At 47.3% G+C, this 18,079-nt stretch overlaps 2 protein-coding genes across 3 annotated transcripts; one reads left to right on the top strand and one right to left on the bottom strand.

Annotated features, from left to right (window-relative positions):
• Positions 1–130: 130 nt before the first annotated feature.
• Positions 131–13,304, bottom strand: KHNYN (KH and NYN domain containing). The gene is made up of 8 exons (XM_036735212.1): positions 13,141–13,304; positions 12,494–12,710; positions 10,516–11,984; positions 9,175–9,305; positions 8,965–9,061; positions 3,154–3,261; positions 2,800–2,901; positions 131–2,300 (listed from the first exon to the last, which is right to left on the bottom strand). The coding sequence occupies exons 2-8, from the start codon at positions 12,692–12,694 to the stop codon at positions 1,925–1,927; spliced, it is 2,484 nt and encodes an 827-aa protein (XP_036591107.1). The 5' UTR covers positions 12,695–12,710; positions 13,141–13,304; the 3' UTR covers positions 131–1,924.
• Positions 12,934–17,144, top strand: CBLN3 (cerebellin 3 precursor). Of its 2 annotated transcripts, XM_036735214.1 has the most exons (5): positions 12,934–12,999; positions 13,726–13,813; positions 14,906–15,112; positions 15,450–15,569; positions 16,517–17,144. In XM_036735214.1, the coding sequence occupies exons 2-5, from the start codon at positions 13,793–13,795 to the stop codon at positions 16,712–16,714; spliced, it is 546 nt and encodes a 181-aa protein (XP_036591109.1). In that variant the 5' UTR covers positions 12,934–12,999; positions 13,726–13,792; the 3' UTR covers positions 16,715–17,144. The 2 variants fall into 2 exon arrangements, with proteins under 2 accessions (XP_036591109.1, XP_036591108.1); XM_036735213.1 differs by lacking the exons at positions 12,934–12,999; positions 13,726–13,813 and having other exon boundaries at positions 13,944–15,112.
• Positions 17,145–18,079: the final 935 nt, after the last annotated feature.

Here is an 18,079-nt window from a genome sequence, read left to right on the forward strand (position 1 = left end):
GCTGGAACAGAAACCCAACACACCCCAATGCCTGAACTGAAATGAGGCTAGAAAAGAAAGAAGTGATATTTACAAATACTGTTTATAACAAGACCCTCTCTATAGACTGATCACTCAAAGCACCAGGTAGTTACAGCCCAGCCCTTAGCAGGGTAGTGATAAAGACACTTTATTTTGTAAAAATTACACAAACAATAAAACTTTTTTTTTAATGTATAAAAGCATCGAGGCTGCCAAGCTATCTAGACCTTAAATGGGTAATATTAGTTTGTAAGGAGCTCAAGATTTCCCAAAAAGGGTCAGAGAAACCAAGAGCTGACCCAGGTACCTGGTGCAGCATTACAATCAATCCAGTTTCCCAGGGTCCTTAGCACCTGAGTTAGAGCCAGTCTGCTCATGTTGGTCCCAAATAATAGGCAAGGATACATTCATAGGCCAAGCCTCAACAAAACACACTGAGACATTCTGTAGTTTAAGGAAACATGTCAACCCAACTATGGTTTAGAAACAAGCCTCAATGACCTTATAAACAAACAAGCATGGCTTGAAATTTTATTTATGGTCCTTATCCTGCTACCAGCCACACTCCAAGTATCAGCTTCCCTCCCCAAATACTAAACAAAATCTCTTTTTCCCCAGTGGACCTTTTGATAGGCATTCAATGATGTCTCATCCCATGCAAAACCCCATTCACAGGACAGATTCTGAAGACTGGAGTCTTAGATCCCAGTAACCCTATTCCTAGTTACAACTCCCCTGAAGGAGCCTGAAACACCCATGCTAGTATGGGTGAGGACTTGAGGGAGCTAGAAGGGACTTGGGGGAGTCCATGAGAATAAAATGTTGAGATAAGCCAAGAAAGGATCTCCAAGGTAGGGATGGGAATAAAACATGAACTTCTGATTCCCAGTCTATGTTGCTATCCTTTCTAGTCCTCCATTCCCCAAAGACATTAGTCATTTGCTAACCAGCTTCCTCCACTCTTTCAGGTAAATAGATTACAATCAGGTGACCATCCCTATTGTTTATGCACATACACCATCATTACACACACCCCTCGTACAGAGTAAGAGGTGTGTTCCTACTTGTGGATTTTAGTAAGTCAAATGATAACCTGTGATCATTTCAGAGAAATTTTATTATCATTCAACTGATTGTGGCTCCCCGATACTTCTGCAAGTTGAGCCACAACCACACTGTCAAGTTGTAGTTAAGGATCAAGAAGCAAATACCCTAGACAGAAGCTGCCTTTTTTAATGAACCCTGAAAATATTTTTGTAAACTTAATTATCACACATCAGCCCAAATGTAACTATAAGATACATTTGGATTGGGGGTTGTCTAAAATGGAAACAGTTTGGGACTTCTGACACTAAGATCTGCTTGGGACCCACTTGGATACCAAAGAGTTTCACCTAAAGTGAAATGAACCCTGTGAACTGGCAGATAAGCATGCCTGGAAACTGGTAGAGCTCCAGGGCCTTTCTCCTCATCAGGTATTTTTACTTCCATCTTATAGATGGAGAAATAAAAGTTTAGGTTTCGCCTAAAGGTAGCTGAGTACTCCTTTGCCAAGGGTACTAAACCCAGGCCTAGAACCCAAGTATCCTGATTCCTAGATGAGTGCACTTTTCACTACCTCCCTGCCATGTCCACGTGTAATCTCTCACATAACACCAAGACTTCCAGGGTATGGCAGCATCTAGTACTCCTCTAGTGTTCCTGGGAACCAAGTTAGCCAAGGAATGATCCAGGCCTCCCAACCATCTGGGGCCAGACAGTCCCAAGGGGAAAAGCAGCCCCTGCTTCCTGCTTCACCACTTTGCCCATGATTCCCCAGATCTCACTCTTAAGTCAGAAGCAGGACCCAGTTGTCCAGGTCACCAGGATGCACTTCACTGGCAACCCCCATTCATTGAAGGACTCAGAAGTTCAGACTGAGCAGGGCATCTGACAGCTGGTTGAGGTCCCTATTAGAGGGGTTCCGCTGTAGGATGAAGTCCACCTTATGGTCCTGTCCCCAAAACACCTCCAGAAGCTTGTGCCGGAGCTGCTCAGTCTCTCTTGCCCTTCGTAAGCCACTAATTCTCTCATCTTCCTCCTTTTGCTCTGGCTGCTTTGGCTGAATGTCAGATTCTGTCAGGCCTCTGGTATGAGGTCGAGGCTGAGATCGAGGTCGAGGTAGAGGTCGAGGGTGGGTTCCGGATCGAACCTGGGATCGGGCCCTGGAGCTGGGTCGGGAAGGTCGACTATGGGGAGGCCCTCCGCGACCAGTTGAGCGACCTCTCGAAGCCTGCGGCCTGGGGAAAGAGGACCAAGACACTAAAGAGTCCATAGAGAGCTGAGACCTTTACCCAAATGCCCCTGAAGGCAGAGGAAAAGAGGGGCCATAACCATGGAAGCTCTCAGAGCTGAACACTAGAGAAAAATCAACTCACTTCTGTAGCAGAGCCTACAAAGATAAAAAACTCCTTATGAAAAGAAGGTCCAGTCTTAAGGCTCATTCATCCTCTAAGTCCTGCCATACCCAAATACCCTGATCAAAAACCCATATTTTGTTTGTGGGAGCCCTGGGATACTGTCTGGCCCAGAAAACTTTGTCTCAGAATTCCCTAGAAGGGTTGTTTGAATGCAAGTCCCTGGCAATTCATCCAAATGCCCAGACAAGCAGCCCAGAAAGAGTTCACAATGCCATCCAATCAAACTGGGCTGGAGCTTTCTGCAGTAGAGGCTGTGTAAGAGGGGTCCACAGAGTGGCAAGAGAAAAGGAGCAAAAGAGGAGAAGGTTTGACTGGTTACCCATTTGGTTTCTTGAGGAACTCATCCAGGGTGGGGCCCTCACGCCCCAGTGGATCATCTGGGACCATGAAGATGTTCCCCACAAAAGTGCAAGGCAGCAGACTGGGACAGAGATAAAAGAGATACCATCACTGAAACCATCAGGAACAACCCCCTCAAATTTGACAGCCTGTCCCAAGGGATGGGTCACTGGGGATGGGTCTAAGACTCAACAACTCATCCCACCAGACTTGTTAGGAACCATTTTCAGCCCCAACACTTTCTTATAACCCCTAGCCCCCATGGACAAACCAGACCTGCTTCTGAGGAAGGTAAGAAGCCCTGTGCCCCATTCTTCAAGAAAGTCTTCCTCACCGCTCTCTGATGATTTCTGCCCATTTCACAGATTCCTCTGACAAGTCCCGGAACTGGTCGTTGGAAACGATGATGCCATCAGTTTCTTCTGCCAGCTTCACCATGAACCTGCCCATGGGAGGTAAGGAGTAATGGATCTGTTCATTACTGGAACTTTTAAAATCCCCTCCCCTTCCCTCCAATTCAAATCCTGGGGAGTCCCCATAGACACCATAACCTACTCCCACTGATCAAGATTTCTGAATTGAGATGGGCTTCCTCTCATTTGTGCCCTTCCCCGTCATTAGCCTATCCACCATCATTTTGATGGAATCCTAATAAAGCTGTCCCCCAGCCCCAATATTCTAACTTCCTTATGGGCCTCCCTGAACAGCAGGTGTGTCCTGATTTAACCACACAATCTGGCTTTAGCCACACCACTGCCCCCAGACTCAATCATAGGCCTCACTGCCCCCATACTCAATATAGCCACTGCCCCCCTCCAATATCCAAGCTCCTTTATATATACCTCATTGAGTCACTAGAACAGCAGGTGTATCCATGAACTCATGCCCCACTAGAACAGCAGATGTGCCCATGTGACAGTATCCTAGTCACTGCCTCTAGCTAGCTACTGCCTCCAAACCCATGAACTCATATTTCTCACAGAAACAGCAGGTATGTCCATGCACTCAACCACAACCACATCCATCTAATCTCAGACAGGACCACAATACTCCACCAATCAGAAAGCAGCACCTCCAGGATGCCCAAGCAGGATGTGGACCCCCCCCCCCCCAAAATAGAAGGGACTTTCCCTAAGTAGGCACCTGCACAATAAGAGCAAAAGCTGTCCTTAGGTGAATTTATAATGTTGTGAGGCTTATTATAATATTATTATCGTACATATATCCCCCCCAAAATGTTTTTTTTAAATGCATTGTAGGTAATCGCATGTAGTTTCACTGAGGCTGGGATCTGTCCCCCATTATCTAATCCTTTGACAGACCCCTCCTGCCTTTTCAATATCCATATATTCTGTAATGGAATTGCATCTTTTGCCCTATAAAAATCTCCAGTTTCCTATGATAAGTTACTGGCTCCTCTTGGAACCCAGCCTACTTCTGAGAGGCATCACTCCCAATAAATGCCTTTGCTTGGATTGGAGATAGGCTGAGTCTCTATTCTTTGGAGATGACCCACATCACACTCACATAAGGCAGAATAGAACAGTGGAAAAAAAAAAGAGAGCAGGGTCAGAAGATCTAGATTTGAATAACTCTGACATTTACTAGCTGTGTGACACCAGACAAGTTACATGACTTCTCTGATAACAATTTACTCTTTTATAAAACAGGGATACTTACACTACTGACTTATAGGATTGCTGTCACATTTATTTACTAATAAAGAACTACTGAAAAATAATGTGGAAATAGTGGGAAGGGCAAAAAGTCAGGTGAGATCTGGCTTTGAATCTCACTGACTAGTTACATGTTCTTGAAGGAGTCAATGAAGAAGCTTTTCCAAGCCTCAGTTTCCTCATCCACAAAATGGAAAGCAAAGGATCATAGATTTAGAGCCAGAAGGCTCATCTTACCCACTTCCCTCATTTTACAAATGAAGAAACTGAGACCCAGAAGGTTAAGTAACTTGCCCAAGGTCACAATGGTATAATAAGTCTCAGAGGTGGGATTCAGACCTTGGTCCTCTGGCTCTCAAATCCAGTGCTCCTCCCATTGAGAATACTTGGCTCACAGAGTGGTTGCAAGATCAAATGAAATGTTTGCAAAACTCTTTATAGAGCATAAAGCACTAAGTAATTGTCAAGTACATTAGGTGTTATTATTATAATAGCTTATTATATATGTGATTTATATGTGTTATATATATATATAGATGTATATATATATATAGATATATATATTAAGCTCAGAGAAAGGAGGTATAGTCATATGTTGTGGTGTTCAGGGAAAGTTTTATGTTTAATGGGACTGAACTAGGCTCTGAACCATAAAGGAGAATGTGGAGAGCCAAGAGGAAATGGTAAAGGTTTGGAGGCTGGAATGTCCAGGGCATATTCTGGAGACAATCTGTAAACCAGTCTAGCCTGAGCTTAGGAATTTGTGTATGACAGTAGCAGAAGTTAAGACTGAAAATGAAAGTTGTATTCAGAATGTAGAAGGTATTCAATTCTAGGCTAAGGAGTTGACAAGGTTTTTAAGCAAGTATCAATGGGATGTCAGTGGCCACAAGGAAGGGAATGGAATGGGGAAGACCAGTTAGGAGGTGACTGCAAGGAGGCTTGAAGTCATAAAGACCTAAATGAACCATTGAGAGCCTCTTTATAAAAGCAATCCTGGAGATCTCCCAGTATCAGCTCCCAGACTCACTGCAGACACTGGATTGGCTAAGCCCACTGCAACTCAGAACTGTTCGAACTCAAATGACCTGCCAGCTTTATTCCATGTGGCCTCTTTAAAAATTCCTACAGCATTTTGTTTGTACTTCTCTTATGGAAGTGATCACATCCTGCCTGGTATTATAGTTAAATATATTTCTGTTTTTCCCTGATCATTTTACAAACTCTATGAGGGTAGGGACTGTGTCTTACGAATCAATGTCCTCACACTCCCCAATTTCTTCTTTCCGTGCCTTTGCATAGGCTGTCCCCTGCCTGGCATGCACTCCCTCCTCACCTCCATCTCTTCAAATTCAAAGCTTAACTCTCTCCTGCTACCCCTTACAAAAGGTTTTCCCCGATCTCCCCGGCCACTAGCACTTCTGCTTCAAAATCCTCTTGTATTTATTTTGTGTATATTTTATATAAAGGCAGCGCGACATACTAGGTGGAAAGCTGGCCTCGGATTCAGGAAACTGAGTCCAATACCTGCTTCTGATACTCACTGGTGCTAAGACCCCAGAGCAAGTTATAAAACCTCTCAGTGCCCTAGGCAACTCTCTAAAAGCACAAATAGCTCAGAAGGTAGAGGGAGATCCCTACACAAATGAAATTAGAGAGCTGCCCGGCCTCACACACCTACTAGCAGTGAGACCCTGGGTGAGTCACTTAACCCTGTTTGCCTCAGTTTCCTCATCTCTAAAATGGGCTGAAGAAGAAAATGACAAACCACTCCAGTATGTTGCCCAAGAAAACCCCAAATGGGGTCATGAAGAGTTGACCGAACAGTAACAATTTTACCATCACAAAAATGTCAATCCAGTAGAGGAACACCCTCAGAGTTTCCGGCCCCCAGAGAAAACAATTGCTATCTACATTCATTCTAAGACATCAAAACCTAAACAAGGAGGAGCCACAGATGCTTGAGCCGGAGGCTGTTTTGGCCAAACAATGAAAACCAGAATGACTGGAATTTAAAGGCTTAGTCAAGTAGCTTCATCTGAAACACTATGGATTTTTTAAAAAGCCTATTATTTCTAAACTACATTTCAAAAATCATAAACTAAAATTGCACAGGACAAAAAGTAAATTGCCTCAGCTCTTTTAAAATAAATATTTTAAAAATTAAAAATCTAGCCCCCATACCCTGAAGAGGGACAAACAGAAGATGATTAGGATGGTGAGGGACCTTAAGACTACTGCACTGAGTTGGAGGAACTGGGAACATTTAGCCCAGAGAAGATTAGGAAGGATGTGAGGCCCAAGATACAGGAGAGACAAAATCTGCTCTAGTTGGAGTGCAAGGGCAGAGATAGAAGCGAAGTATGTAAGGAGCAGATAGCCATTTCCTAAAAATTAGAACAATTAGGTTCAAGGTGAGGAAAGATTTCTATGGCACATCTGGACAGCTGTCAAAAAGCAGCTTGCTGACAAAGGTCCAAATAGTCAAAGCTGTGGTTTTTCCAGTAGCAAGGTATGTCTAAGAGAATTGGATTGTAAGGAAATTCAAAGTGCCAGGATGATGAGATCAGATGACACAAAGTGGATACAAAGGTGCTCTAAGGGTTAATACTAAGGGTTGCTTTTTCTGTACCAGGTGAGGCCCCTCCTAAGCCCGAGGGCGTCCCAAAGTCTATTCTTATCTTGCAATACCATAAAACTTCCCCCTTATCCAGGACCACAAAATTCCTGGTCTTCCGCATCCTGGGGCATAAATTTTCCCATCTCCCTAATCCAGTCCCTATAAAAACGAGCCCCAGTCTCTCAGCAAATTGCTCGTCCTTCTTCAAGGGCTAGCCCACCCTTTTTGCCCCAATAAAGCTTCCAATGGCCACAGAGAAGGTCTAAGCGAATTCTTTCACACCTGAACCAGCTCTAACAACTCTATACCTCATCAGAAGCCTTTCAGGGGACAACATCTGCATGCTGGAGGAGACTTTTGAGAGTCCCTTTGGCAGCAAGGAGATGAAATTAGTCAATACCTAAAGAGATCAATTCAGGCCATTCACTGGAAGGTCAAACAATGAAGCTGAAGCTTAAATACTTTGGTCACATAACGAGAAGACAGGACTCATTGAAAAAGACCCTGATGCTGGGAAAGACTGAAGGCAAAAGGAAAAGGGTTTGGCAGAGGATGAGATGGACAGATAGTGTCATGGAAGCAACGAACATGCTGGGACAGCCTGAGAGATGGTGGAAGATAGAAAGGGCCTGGCATGCTATGATCTGTGGGATCTTGGGAGAGCAGGCTAAGATTGAACACTGAACCACAACAACAGTTTTCCTAACAATTCGTGCCATTTGAAAATGAAATGAGAAGCTCTGAGAGGTAGTGGGCTCCCCCTCAATAAACAATCTTCTTTATCTACTCCTTCCCCAAGCTTTGGCTGGAAGACTATTTTTTGCTCAAATACAAGTGGGAGTAGGACTATAAGGGTGATACCGAGTGGTTTGCCATATCAGCTCATGTGACAGACCAGGAACTGAGACAAATGTGGTTAAGTGACTTGCCCAAGGTCACACAGCTAGTAAGTATCTGAGATCCGATTTGAACTCCCGGAAAAGGGGTATTCAGGGCTCCAGCCCAGGCACTCTAACCACAGCACCATCTAGCTGCCACCAAGCTTCCTTACCACTATGAAATTCAGTGCTTCTCTCCAGCTAGCTGAACACTTCTATTCATCTAGCCCGACGTGTGTGGATTGAATTAATGAGTGAACACAGTCAGAGCAGTTTTCTGGCCTAAGAAGGGATCATCAGAGATCTGAGGTGGAATCAGAGATACTTGTGCTCAAGGGGCCTCAAGGAACAGAAGCCAACCCCTACATCTCTGACAGGAGCTAGATGATCACTTATGGAATCAGAAGGACCTTAGGGGCTGGGTCATCTAGTCCAAGCCCCGAATTTTCCAAATGAGGAATCTGAGCCTGGTGGCAAGCCACAGATTTGATTCCTAGTCCTGTCTTCTTCTGGCTGCTTCTGAGTTCCTAAAGCACTCCACCTCAAAAAAAAAAGTCCGGCCCCCCCCCCCCCCCCCAAGAAAAATTGATGGTCCTCCCCCAACCCCAGAGACCACACTGAAAAATATACTTTCCTGGTATTTTTGCTGAATTTCCAGAGACAGGACAGAAGCAAGCCACACACACACACACACACACAAAAGGGAGGGGTTGGAGGGAGAACTAGGACTGGCACAATTGTAAGTAAGCTCCATGTTTTGTATCCCCCACACTTAGCCCAGTCCCTGGCAGACAGCACTTAATAAATTGTGTGTTGACTGTCTTAACTGACATGGTAGAAGGGGCACTGCTACCAACTTTCCCCAACTCGGACTGAGAATAGGTTCCTCTAACTTCCCCTCCTCCATAGTTCCCTTTGCCCTCCCTTGGTTCCCCTGTCACCAAGGCTAGGGTTTGGGGGGTTGGGGGTACCTGTCATCATAGGAGGTAATCCTCTTCCCTTCCACAATTCGAGAGGGGGTGACAGAAAGCAGGCGGAGGGACTGTAGTTTAGTCAGGAAATGACGTTCTGTGGGGGAGGGATCCGGATGAGGGTGGGAAGGGATTGAATGGCCTGGTTAGTCCCTGGGTAGGGAAGGTAGGTAGTAGGTAAATAGAGTCTTGGGGTGAAATTCTGCTCACCTTTCACCTTGGCATCCTTCCTAAGGCGCCACTGAGGCACAAAGACAGTGATGTCCCGGTGCCCCCGATCCCAGAAATACTGCACAGCTAAGGCTATGCCCCGGCAGGAGAAGAAATGCTGGAGGCCATGGCTGAAAAAGCAAACGGTTGGGATTAGACTGTTGTTCAACCCCAGAACAAGATTCTTTATCCATACCCCTATGTCTACAGCATCCTCCAGGAGGCTCAAAGAGGGCAGACAGACCTGTCTTTGGATATAAGGACAAGCAACCAGTGAAGTAGGAAAAAAAAACACCACCACTGGCCACAGAGTCAGAAGCATAAGAGCTAGTCCAACCTCCTCCCCATTTGACAAATGAGGACGCTGACACTGAGGTTAACTGACTTGCTCGAGGTCTCACAGGTAGAAAGTGGCAGAGCTGGCATTTGAAAGCAGGTCCTCTCAGTGTCTTTAGTGAGGTATCACCTTCAGAGATGATCTGAGATCAGTTTATCTGGTAACCAAGACACAGAGTGTGGCTTTCCCAAAAATCACACAGCAAATTAGTTGCTCTGATGGGACTAGAACCAAAGACCGGGATTCAGATCTCAGTCCCTTTCCCAACTAGCCACATAACCAAAAACAAGTAGCATCATGTCTTTGAGCCTCCTTTTCCATTTCTTCACCTACAAAATGGCCACAATAATCAGGGGTGTGTTGACAAATGTTTAATAACCGGCTCTTTGGGGAAAAAAAAAACACATATATCCATAACACATTTACATTTAGTCTGCATTATTAGCATTTTCTGGATTATTTTTTTAAGTCTAGACAATGAACAGAACTATAAATTAAGCATTTATTTGTAGCATTTGCCACTTTTTAAGGGGTAAAGGCTCAGACTGAAAATCTAACAATCTGCTCTAACCTTTCAAGCTGGCTACCAGGACAGCACTGAATAATGCTTTCACTACCTAATTCACCATGTTGCTCCAGGTGCTTTGTTGGAACACAAGACCCAAGAACCTGGAATCAGGAAGACCTGAGTTTGAATTCTACCTCAGATATTTTCTAACTGGATGAACCTGGACAATAACCTGTCTGCCTTAGTTTCCTCCATTATGAAATGGGGATAAATAGCATATATATCTCATGGTGGTATTATAGGGATCAGTAAGATAGTATAGGTAAAGCTCTTCACAAACCTTAAAGTACTATATAAATATAAAATATAATAAATATAAAAGTATTATATAAATATAAATATTATTATAATTACTATTTGTATTTTCTTTAAGTCCCCATGCCTCAGGGAGCTTCCTAAGCAGGGCCTTCAGGCTGGAGGTCAGAGGAATACTCACATCATAGCTATATTGCTGCCATCGATGATAACATGTCGAAGATCTGTTGCACCAGGCACATTAGTGAGGTTCAAAGAAAACGGGGTCTTCAGGGCCTCCAGAAAGCGCTGGGTTTTGGTCACCTCAGAGCTACCACCAGTGGTGCCACCTAAGCTTCCCTTTGGAGGCTCCTGCCCCTTAAGTCCCACTGAATGCGCATTCCCGGGCTTTGGAGAAAGAAGCCATGTGGACTGAGCCCCAGGTAGAAGGTTGGGCCCCATTGGTGGGGAGGATTCTCCATTGTTGAGCTGAAGGACGGGAATTAGGGGGCCCCTCCACTGCCGGTCACACACCACTGCCTGAGGACAATGGCCATAGGAACCAGCTGCAGCCTGATTCACCCCCAGGAGGAAGTCAGCCTTGACAGAGTGTGGGCTTGGGAAGTGATCCTGGCTCTGGGGACCTTCTCCTCGAGATACATCACCAGGTACCTCTTCTCTTTTTAAGCCCTTTCCTTCCAGATACTGTACTCTGTCCTGGTCCTCCTCCCTATTATGTCCCCCTTTCCCACAATCCCTCTGCCCAAAGTGCCCATCTCTGCCCCAGTCTCTCCCCATAGTCAAGCCATCCCCATTCCAATCTTTCTCCCCAAGGAACCCATCCTTCCCCCAGTTCCTTTCCCTAGATGGACAATTTCTCTCCTCAGGGATCCCTTCCCTTCCCCAGTTCCTCTGCCCAGGTAATCCCTCCCTGGGACTCCCTGGTCTCTCCAAGTTTCTTTGCCCAGAGACATTATGTGTATGCTGGTCCTGTTCCCTGACCAGTTCTCCAATCCTCCCAGAATCCTCCTTTCCCACAGACCATAGTCTTTCCCAGTCTCTCTCTCCACGATCAGAGGGCAGACACTCTTCCCTAGCATAAACCCCTTCCCTAATACCTTCCTGGTCAACAGACCTTGTGCCCAATGAGACAATGTCATCTTCCCTGACTTCTCTGCCCTCACTCAGAGTCTTTCTGACGGGGTCCTCCCAACCACCATTCCCAAATAGAACTGGGCTCCTCTCTTGCCCTAGAGGGGGTTCTGGCAGCCCTTGCTCCCTACCTGCCTCTTCTACCAAGTTTAACAGCCACTCCTGGACAGACACCGGCAAACCCAGGAGAGCCCTGGATTGTTCATCCCCATAGCTTCCAACCAGGGCCTTGAAGGCCTGAGTCACTTGTTCCCTGGCACTCTTGGACTGTGGCCTCTGGAGACCATCTTGCCTCAGTCGCCCTAACAGATCTTCCATCCTGCTCTGGGCCATGACAAAGGCTTCAATCAGGCCCCCCAGTAACAGAGAGCCTGGGGCTTGGGGCACCATGTGAGCTGAGGTACCCCAACACAGGCAATCTAGGAAGAGACCCCCAGCTCCAAAGAAGACACAGTGCAGGACTGCAGGATAGGTGACTTCCTCCCACACTTCCGGGTTACAAAGGCCTTTCAGGTACTCCTGGAGGAATGGAAAGGGAAGGAATAGTTTCTTCTGATTTCTGTTCTTCCGGTTTCTCAGCTCTCCTCTCTACCCACTCTTCACCCCCCCACCAGCACTTCCAGAGAGACACAGGGGGACAAGGAAACAAACCAACAAAAGGAAAAAGAAGTGGGAGCGGGGTGGTGATGTCTAGGAAGGATAAGGAACCTCAGCTCTCACTCCCCACCCCAACCTCCTCTCCCAGCCTTTGTATGGAAAAGTTGGAATCTGGCAGCCTGAAGGAAACGAAACCAAAATCAAAAGACAGTGAGAGAGCCGGGAAATCCCCTAAGCGATGGGCCCTTGAGGTCGCCAGAGAGACGGGAAGAAGCAAAGGAAGCAGACAAGGAAGAGCAGCAAGCAGAGTCCAGCAGAGCTTCCTGGAAGCCTGAGGAAGGGGAGGTTCTCCAAGAGCAGAAAAGTGGGCCCTCCTCCCTCCCCCGCCGCGCCGCTCCAAGCAGCCTGAGGAAAGGGAGAGGAAGTGTTACCTTGGCTCTGCCCACGTTCTTTTGGGGCCCCTCCAGCTGCAGCCAGATGTGGGGGCTCCCCGGGCAGGTCTTCTCAAGGACACTCAGCAGCACCCTGAAGATACGTTCCACTTGAGGCCGCTGTTTAAGCACCACGTCCTCCGCATCGGCCGGCACCGTGAAACGGTCCGTGGTCCCAGGAGTGGCCCCCGAGGGGAGCATGGTTGCGAAGCCAGCCCTGATAGGGTGGGAAGAAGAGAGGATCAGACATGGCAGCCCCTCGGTCCAAATCCTCTCCGCTACCAGGATCGGATCCGGCTCCCCGCCACAACCTCGACCAGCTCCAACGTCATAACCCAGAACCTCAAGTCCCAAAGGGTTATCGAACTATTCTCCCACCCATTACTCCGCCCCCTCGGTCCAGCCTTAAACCCACCCCCAGCCTGCTCCACCCCCCCCAGCTGACCCCGGCGACAAGACTCCCAGTTCTCGTCCTCACTGCCCCGTCGTGGGGCTCTCCCATCCAGGTGCATAAAGCTCTGCTCCTCTATCTCTGGGCTTCTGAGTCCTCGTCTCCTCGATCTCCCCATTACCTCCATCTCTCCCCTGGGGAGAAATGGGAAGGTTGAAAGGCACTTATCCGTCTTGGCAGTGGGCTCCTGTAGTACCTAGGTCTTATTCCCAGGGATCTTGGTGATCTACAGCTCGTGAACCCGAAGCTCCCGCCTTGGAGGTAGAGGGGGAAGGTAGAGCAGGTCTCTAGTTCAATTGGACCCGTCCAGACCACAGGTTCCTGACTCTCTCTCACGTACACAACTGCTTTCCTCCTCACTTCCTGGTCAGGGGAGGAGTTTACCCAGCTCCACCCTGGGGCTGACCTAGCCCTGGGGACTTTGGGTCTCCACCCAGGCTTTTGGCGGGGGCCAAGGGATGGTGGGGAGAGAGGAAGAGCAGAAGACGCCCAGAGGCTCTTTCTATTCTGTCTCTGTCCCTGACTGAGGAGGGCATCCCCTCCTCCCTGTCCCCCAGGCACTTTCCCTGCTTCTACCTTTTACTTCTGACTTATTCCTGTTTTTGCCTTCTTATTATCTCTCTGCTTTCTTCCTGCCTCAGTTTTCCATAAGTCTCCTCTCTGCCAACGTCCCCTTGTACATTGTTTACTCTAGTCCTACAATTTTAATATCTGTTGATCTGAATGTTAGAGCTAACAGGGTCCTTAAAGATTATCTCATCCAACCCTCTTAATTTTGCAGAAGACAAAACTGAACTCCAGAGGTTGTTACTTGGCCCAAAGTCAAGTTCTCCAAGTGTGGTCCAGGGATGCTGTGGGTACAGAGGAAGGTAATAAGGGTGGGGACCACAAGACCAAATTATTTTCATAATAATACTGACATTTTAATTTCTAATGCAGTAAATATCCATAGATATAGCCCACAGAAACAAAAGCTCTTTGGGGGTCCTTAATAATTTTTAAGAGTTTGAGGAGTTTTAAGTTAGCGAATCCTTGTCATGGCACTCATTAGTAGCAGAACCTGGCCTAGAACTCATGTCTTATGGTCCCTGGTTCACTTTCCTTTCCAGAACGTTAATCACATGGGAAAAGAAATGGCTACCCCTTTCCACAGCTTCCTACGATTCTCATTACAAGAAAAAACATATTCTGGAGAGCTGGGGGAGGGGAAGGCACAGGAAGGAGGGAGGAGGAAGAGGAAATAGAGCTTATTAAGGGAGCAAGATAAAAATTTATGCTACTAATAATATCTATATATTTAAGGTTTGCATAGCACTTTGCGTGTTATCTCATTTGTTAAGGATGAAGAGGAGAGAAAAGCAGCATTATAGTAGCATTTACAGCCATGCGTGTAAGGAGTTGCGGACAGAGGGAGAAGTCCCCCCATACACAGTCCTATCTCTCATCAGCTCTAGCTCCTGCCTCACTGGGTCTGAAGGACTCTCCCTGGGGTCCTGGCTATGGTCCCTTCCATCCCTCCTCCTCGTCCCTCCATTCCTTCCTGGGGCCCATTGGCTGTCTGTTGTGCACCCTGCCAAAGGGGAGGGATCCATAGCAGAAGAGGCGGTGAGTGGCAAGACACAGAGACCCACAGATCCTGTGGGTCGCAGGTAGAGATGGAACAAGAGGTAGAAAGATCAGTTGACAAGGAGACTGGGGCGAAGAAACAAGAGAGGCAGTTAGTATAAGGCCAAAGGAGACCTTAGGACAAAAAGGCAGAAGAGGGCAGGAAGGAAAAAGACTGTAGGAGGGAGAGAAACTGAAGGAGGGAGAAAGAAGAGCTACAGAAAGCAAAGAGAGGTAGAGGGGTCTTCATCCCTGTAGTGCAGGGGATAAAAGTGGTCCTGGACTCTGGGAAAAAAACACCCGAGCCTGTAATGTCTTTCCTGACACTTGTACTCCTGGCCTTCGGATCTGGGCAGGCACAGGAAGGGACAGAGCCTGTCCTGTTGGAAGGAGAGTGCCTTGTGGTATGTGAACCTGGCCGGGCAACTGCAGGAGGTCCAGGTGGGGCAGCCTTGGGAGAGGCTCCCCCAGGGCGGGTAGCCTTTGCTGCTGTCCGTAGCCACCATCACGAACCAGCTGGAGAAACTGGCAATGGTACCAGTGGTGCCATCTACTTTGACCAGGTAACATTCTTCCCCCATCACACCTACCCCACATGCTGACCCCTGAGTGGAGAGGAAAACTGGCTTCTATTCTGAGTCCCACTCAGTCTTCTACCATCCCAGAGTTCATCTCTTCTGTCTTTAAGAAAACCAGCCTTATAGTTCTCCCACTTTTGCCATTTCCTACACCTTTCTCCCCTTCCCCCAAGTACCCTTATGCAAGACACCTCTTTACCCCTCCTTACCCCATTCATCGACTCCTTCCCTCTGCTCCCCACCCTTTCCTTTCCCTACTCACCACCAACTCCTCCTTCTCACCCATTCTATTTTTTTCCTAACCCTCTCTCCCTCTGCCTAGGTCCTGGTGAACGAAGGTAATGGCTTTGACAAGGCCTCAGGCTCCTTCATTGCCCCGGTCCGGGGTGTCTACAGTTTCCGGTTCCACGTGGTCAAGGTATACAACCGCCAGACAGTTCAGGTGAGCCCAGAGTCCTGCTTCTCCCAAAGCTCAAGGAGAGGAAGAGAGAGGCAAAGGCAGTCAGGACACACCCAGCTCCATCCCTGACTCAAGCTGACTTCTCACTTCTAGCTCTGACCTTCTGTTTAGGCACCTACCCCCACTTTAAGAAAGTGTTCGCAGGATTCCACAGTAGTCTGGGGCACCTCTATCTAGTCAGCAGCCAGCTTCTGGCCAACGAGTGGCTGGAGATCCTGGCAAAGTCCAAAGGGCCTCTTCTAAAGGTTGAGTGGTGGTGCAGGCCAGGTCAAGGGAGATGGAGTATGCTCAGCCCTCCTGGCACAGGGAACCTTGGGATCGTAAAATCCTAAGGTCATAGACATAGAATCTAGTCAACCCCCCCGCTCTCTCAGAAGGGCTAAGATTTAGAAAGAGGGAAGGAAGGGAAAGAAACAAACATTTACTAAGGGCCTACTATGTGCCAGGCATTATATTAAGTTTACAACAGCCCTAAAAAGTAGGTACTACTATTACCTCATTTTTTTTTTCATTCTTTTTTTTTTTGGAGGGGGGAAGGCAGGGAAATTGGGGTTAAGTGACTTGTCCAAGGTCACACAGCTAGTAAGTATGTCAAGTGTCTGAGGCTGCATTTGAACTCAGGTCCTCCTGACCCCAGGGCCGGTGCTCTACTCACTGCGCCACCTAGCTGCCCTTATTACCTCATTTTACAGTTAAGTGTCTTACTCAGAGATATATAGCTAGTAAGCGTCTGAGGCTAGATTTGAACTCAGGTCTTCCTGAGTCTAGGCCCAGTGTGCCATCCATTGGATCACCTGGCTGCCTCAGAAATGATGAATGACCTAACTGAAAGAGTGGCTGTACCATAATCCAAAGATTTCTTAGACTATAGGGGGAGGTGGGGGGTCCCAGGGTAAAGGGCCTAATACCCCAAATTCTCCCATCCCCAGGTAAGCCTGATGCTGAATACATGGCCTGTGATCTCAGCTTTTGCCAATGACCCTGATGTGACCCGAGAGGCAGCCACTAGTGCTGTGCTCTTACCCCTGGACCCTGGGGACCGAGTGTCCCTGCGCCTACGCCGAGGGAACTTGCTTGGTGGCTGGAAGTTCTCCAGTTTTTCTGGCTTTCTGATCTTTCCTCTCTGAGGAAAAGTACCACCCTCTCCTCTTGCTACCCTCCCTACTACCCACCTCTACCCTCCACGGCCCCACAAACTTACCCTGACTTCCTTTACTTCTGTTCACCTTCCTCTTGGAATGCAGGAATGTCAAGGGACTTTCTTTGGGGGGAGAGACTTTAATCAGCCTTGGGTCTCTCATTTTCATTCATTTCAACATCAGCAGTACTATCCCTGGAGCTGGGAGTATGACCATATATTCTACACCCCCAAATCATAATGCAAATATAGCTAATCCTTTAGATAAGTGCTGTTAAAAAGACACTTTGTTTTCCCAAAAATTGTCATCATACTAAAAATCCAGGACATATAGTTGACATATTCATATCCTATTCTTCTGCATGGGCACCAGTGCCAAACCCTCCATAATAAATAAATGAGTTGACTGCATGTGTAAAGCCAGTTTTGTCATCAGTATATCCCTCCAATTTCAGCCTAACCTACCCCTCTCTCCCACCTATAATGCTCCATTTTGCTCTGTATTTCCCTCTCTCCCAATTTCCATAAGCCAGGAAAAGCTGATGGCATCAGTAAAGAAACTGCTACTAATTCCTTGTCTCTACTGTCCTCCCCAAAACACATATCTCCCAGCTATATTTTGGGACAGGTGGCACAAACTGGGCTGACAGGAACCCCACAGAAACCCAGATGGTACCAGCCCCAGAGTGCATGGAAATTGCTTCCTGTAGAGAGAGCCAGCTCCTTGGTGCTGCCCAACTGCTACTTGGTATTTGGTATGGCCATGAGGTTAGTCATGGTGTGGGGAGGGAGAACAGGCTAAAGCTAGAGGAAGACCCCAGGTGGGAATTCAGACCCGGGGTATCAGAAGGGAGCAGCCCCACACCAAGGACCCCAGTGACCTTCCTCAATAATAATAGCCAGCATTGATACGGCATTTTGAGGTTTGCAAAGCACTGTACATATATTATATCATTGGATCCTTATTACTAGGCTGTGAAGTAGGTGCTATTATCCTCATTTTCAAACCAATGAGAAAACAGAAAATAAGAATTAAGCCCTTTGCCCTTTGACTTCAGAAGTTTGGATTCAGTCAAACAGCCAAACTTGAGGACCTAGAGGGCCACATGGGGCCTCCAGGCCACAGGTTCCCCACCCCTGGCATTAAGCGATTTGCCCAAGGGTCACTCAGCTAGTGTCTGAGGCAGGATCTGAACCTGACTCCCAATCTAGCTTTCTCTCTCTTTCTCTCTCTCTCTCTCTCTCTTCCTCTCTCTCTCTCTTTCGCTCTCTCTCTGTCTCTCTCTCTCTCTCTCTCTCTCTCTCTCTCTCTCTCTCTCTCTCCTACAACATCCTCAAGCCTGAGTAGTATCCT

This window comes from Trichosurus vulpecula, chromosome 8, assembly GCF_011100635.1.
Source record: "Trichosurus vulpecula isolate mTriVul1 chromosome 8, mTriVul1.pri, whole genome shotgun sequence".
NCBI lineage: Eukaryota > Metazoa > Chordata > Mammalia > Diprotodontia > Phalangeridae > Trichosurus > Trichosurus vulpecula.

Excerpts from the sequence above, each read along its gene's own strand:
- KHNYN (XM_036735212.1), bottom strand. The coding sequence starts at position 12,694 with ATGCTCCCCTCGGGGGCCACTCCTGGGACCACGGACCGTTTCACGGTG. Across the intron at positions 9,062-9,174 it reads GAAGGATGCCAAGGTGAAAG|AACGTCATTTCCTGACTAAA; the intron begins GTGAGCAGAATT and ends CCTCCCCCACAG. Across the intron at positions 2,902-3,153 it reads GCAGAAATCATCAGAGAGCG|TCTGCTGCCTTGCACTTTTG; the intron begins GTGAGGAAGACT and ends TCTCTGTCCCAG.
- CBLN3 (XM_036735213.1), top strand. The coding sequence starts at position 14,861 with ATGTCTTTCCTGACACTTGTACTCCTGGCCTTCGGATCTGGGCAGGCA. Across the intron at positions 15,113-15,449 it reads GTGCCATCTACTTTGACCAG|GTCCTGGTGAACGAAGGTAA; the intron begins GTAACATTCTTC and ends CCCTCTGCCTAG. Across the intron at positions 15,570-16,516 it reads ACAACCGCCAGACAGTTCAG|GTAAGCCTGATGCTGAATAC; the intron begins GTGAGCCCAGAG and ends TCCCATCCCCAG.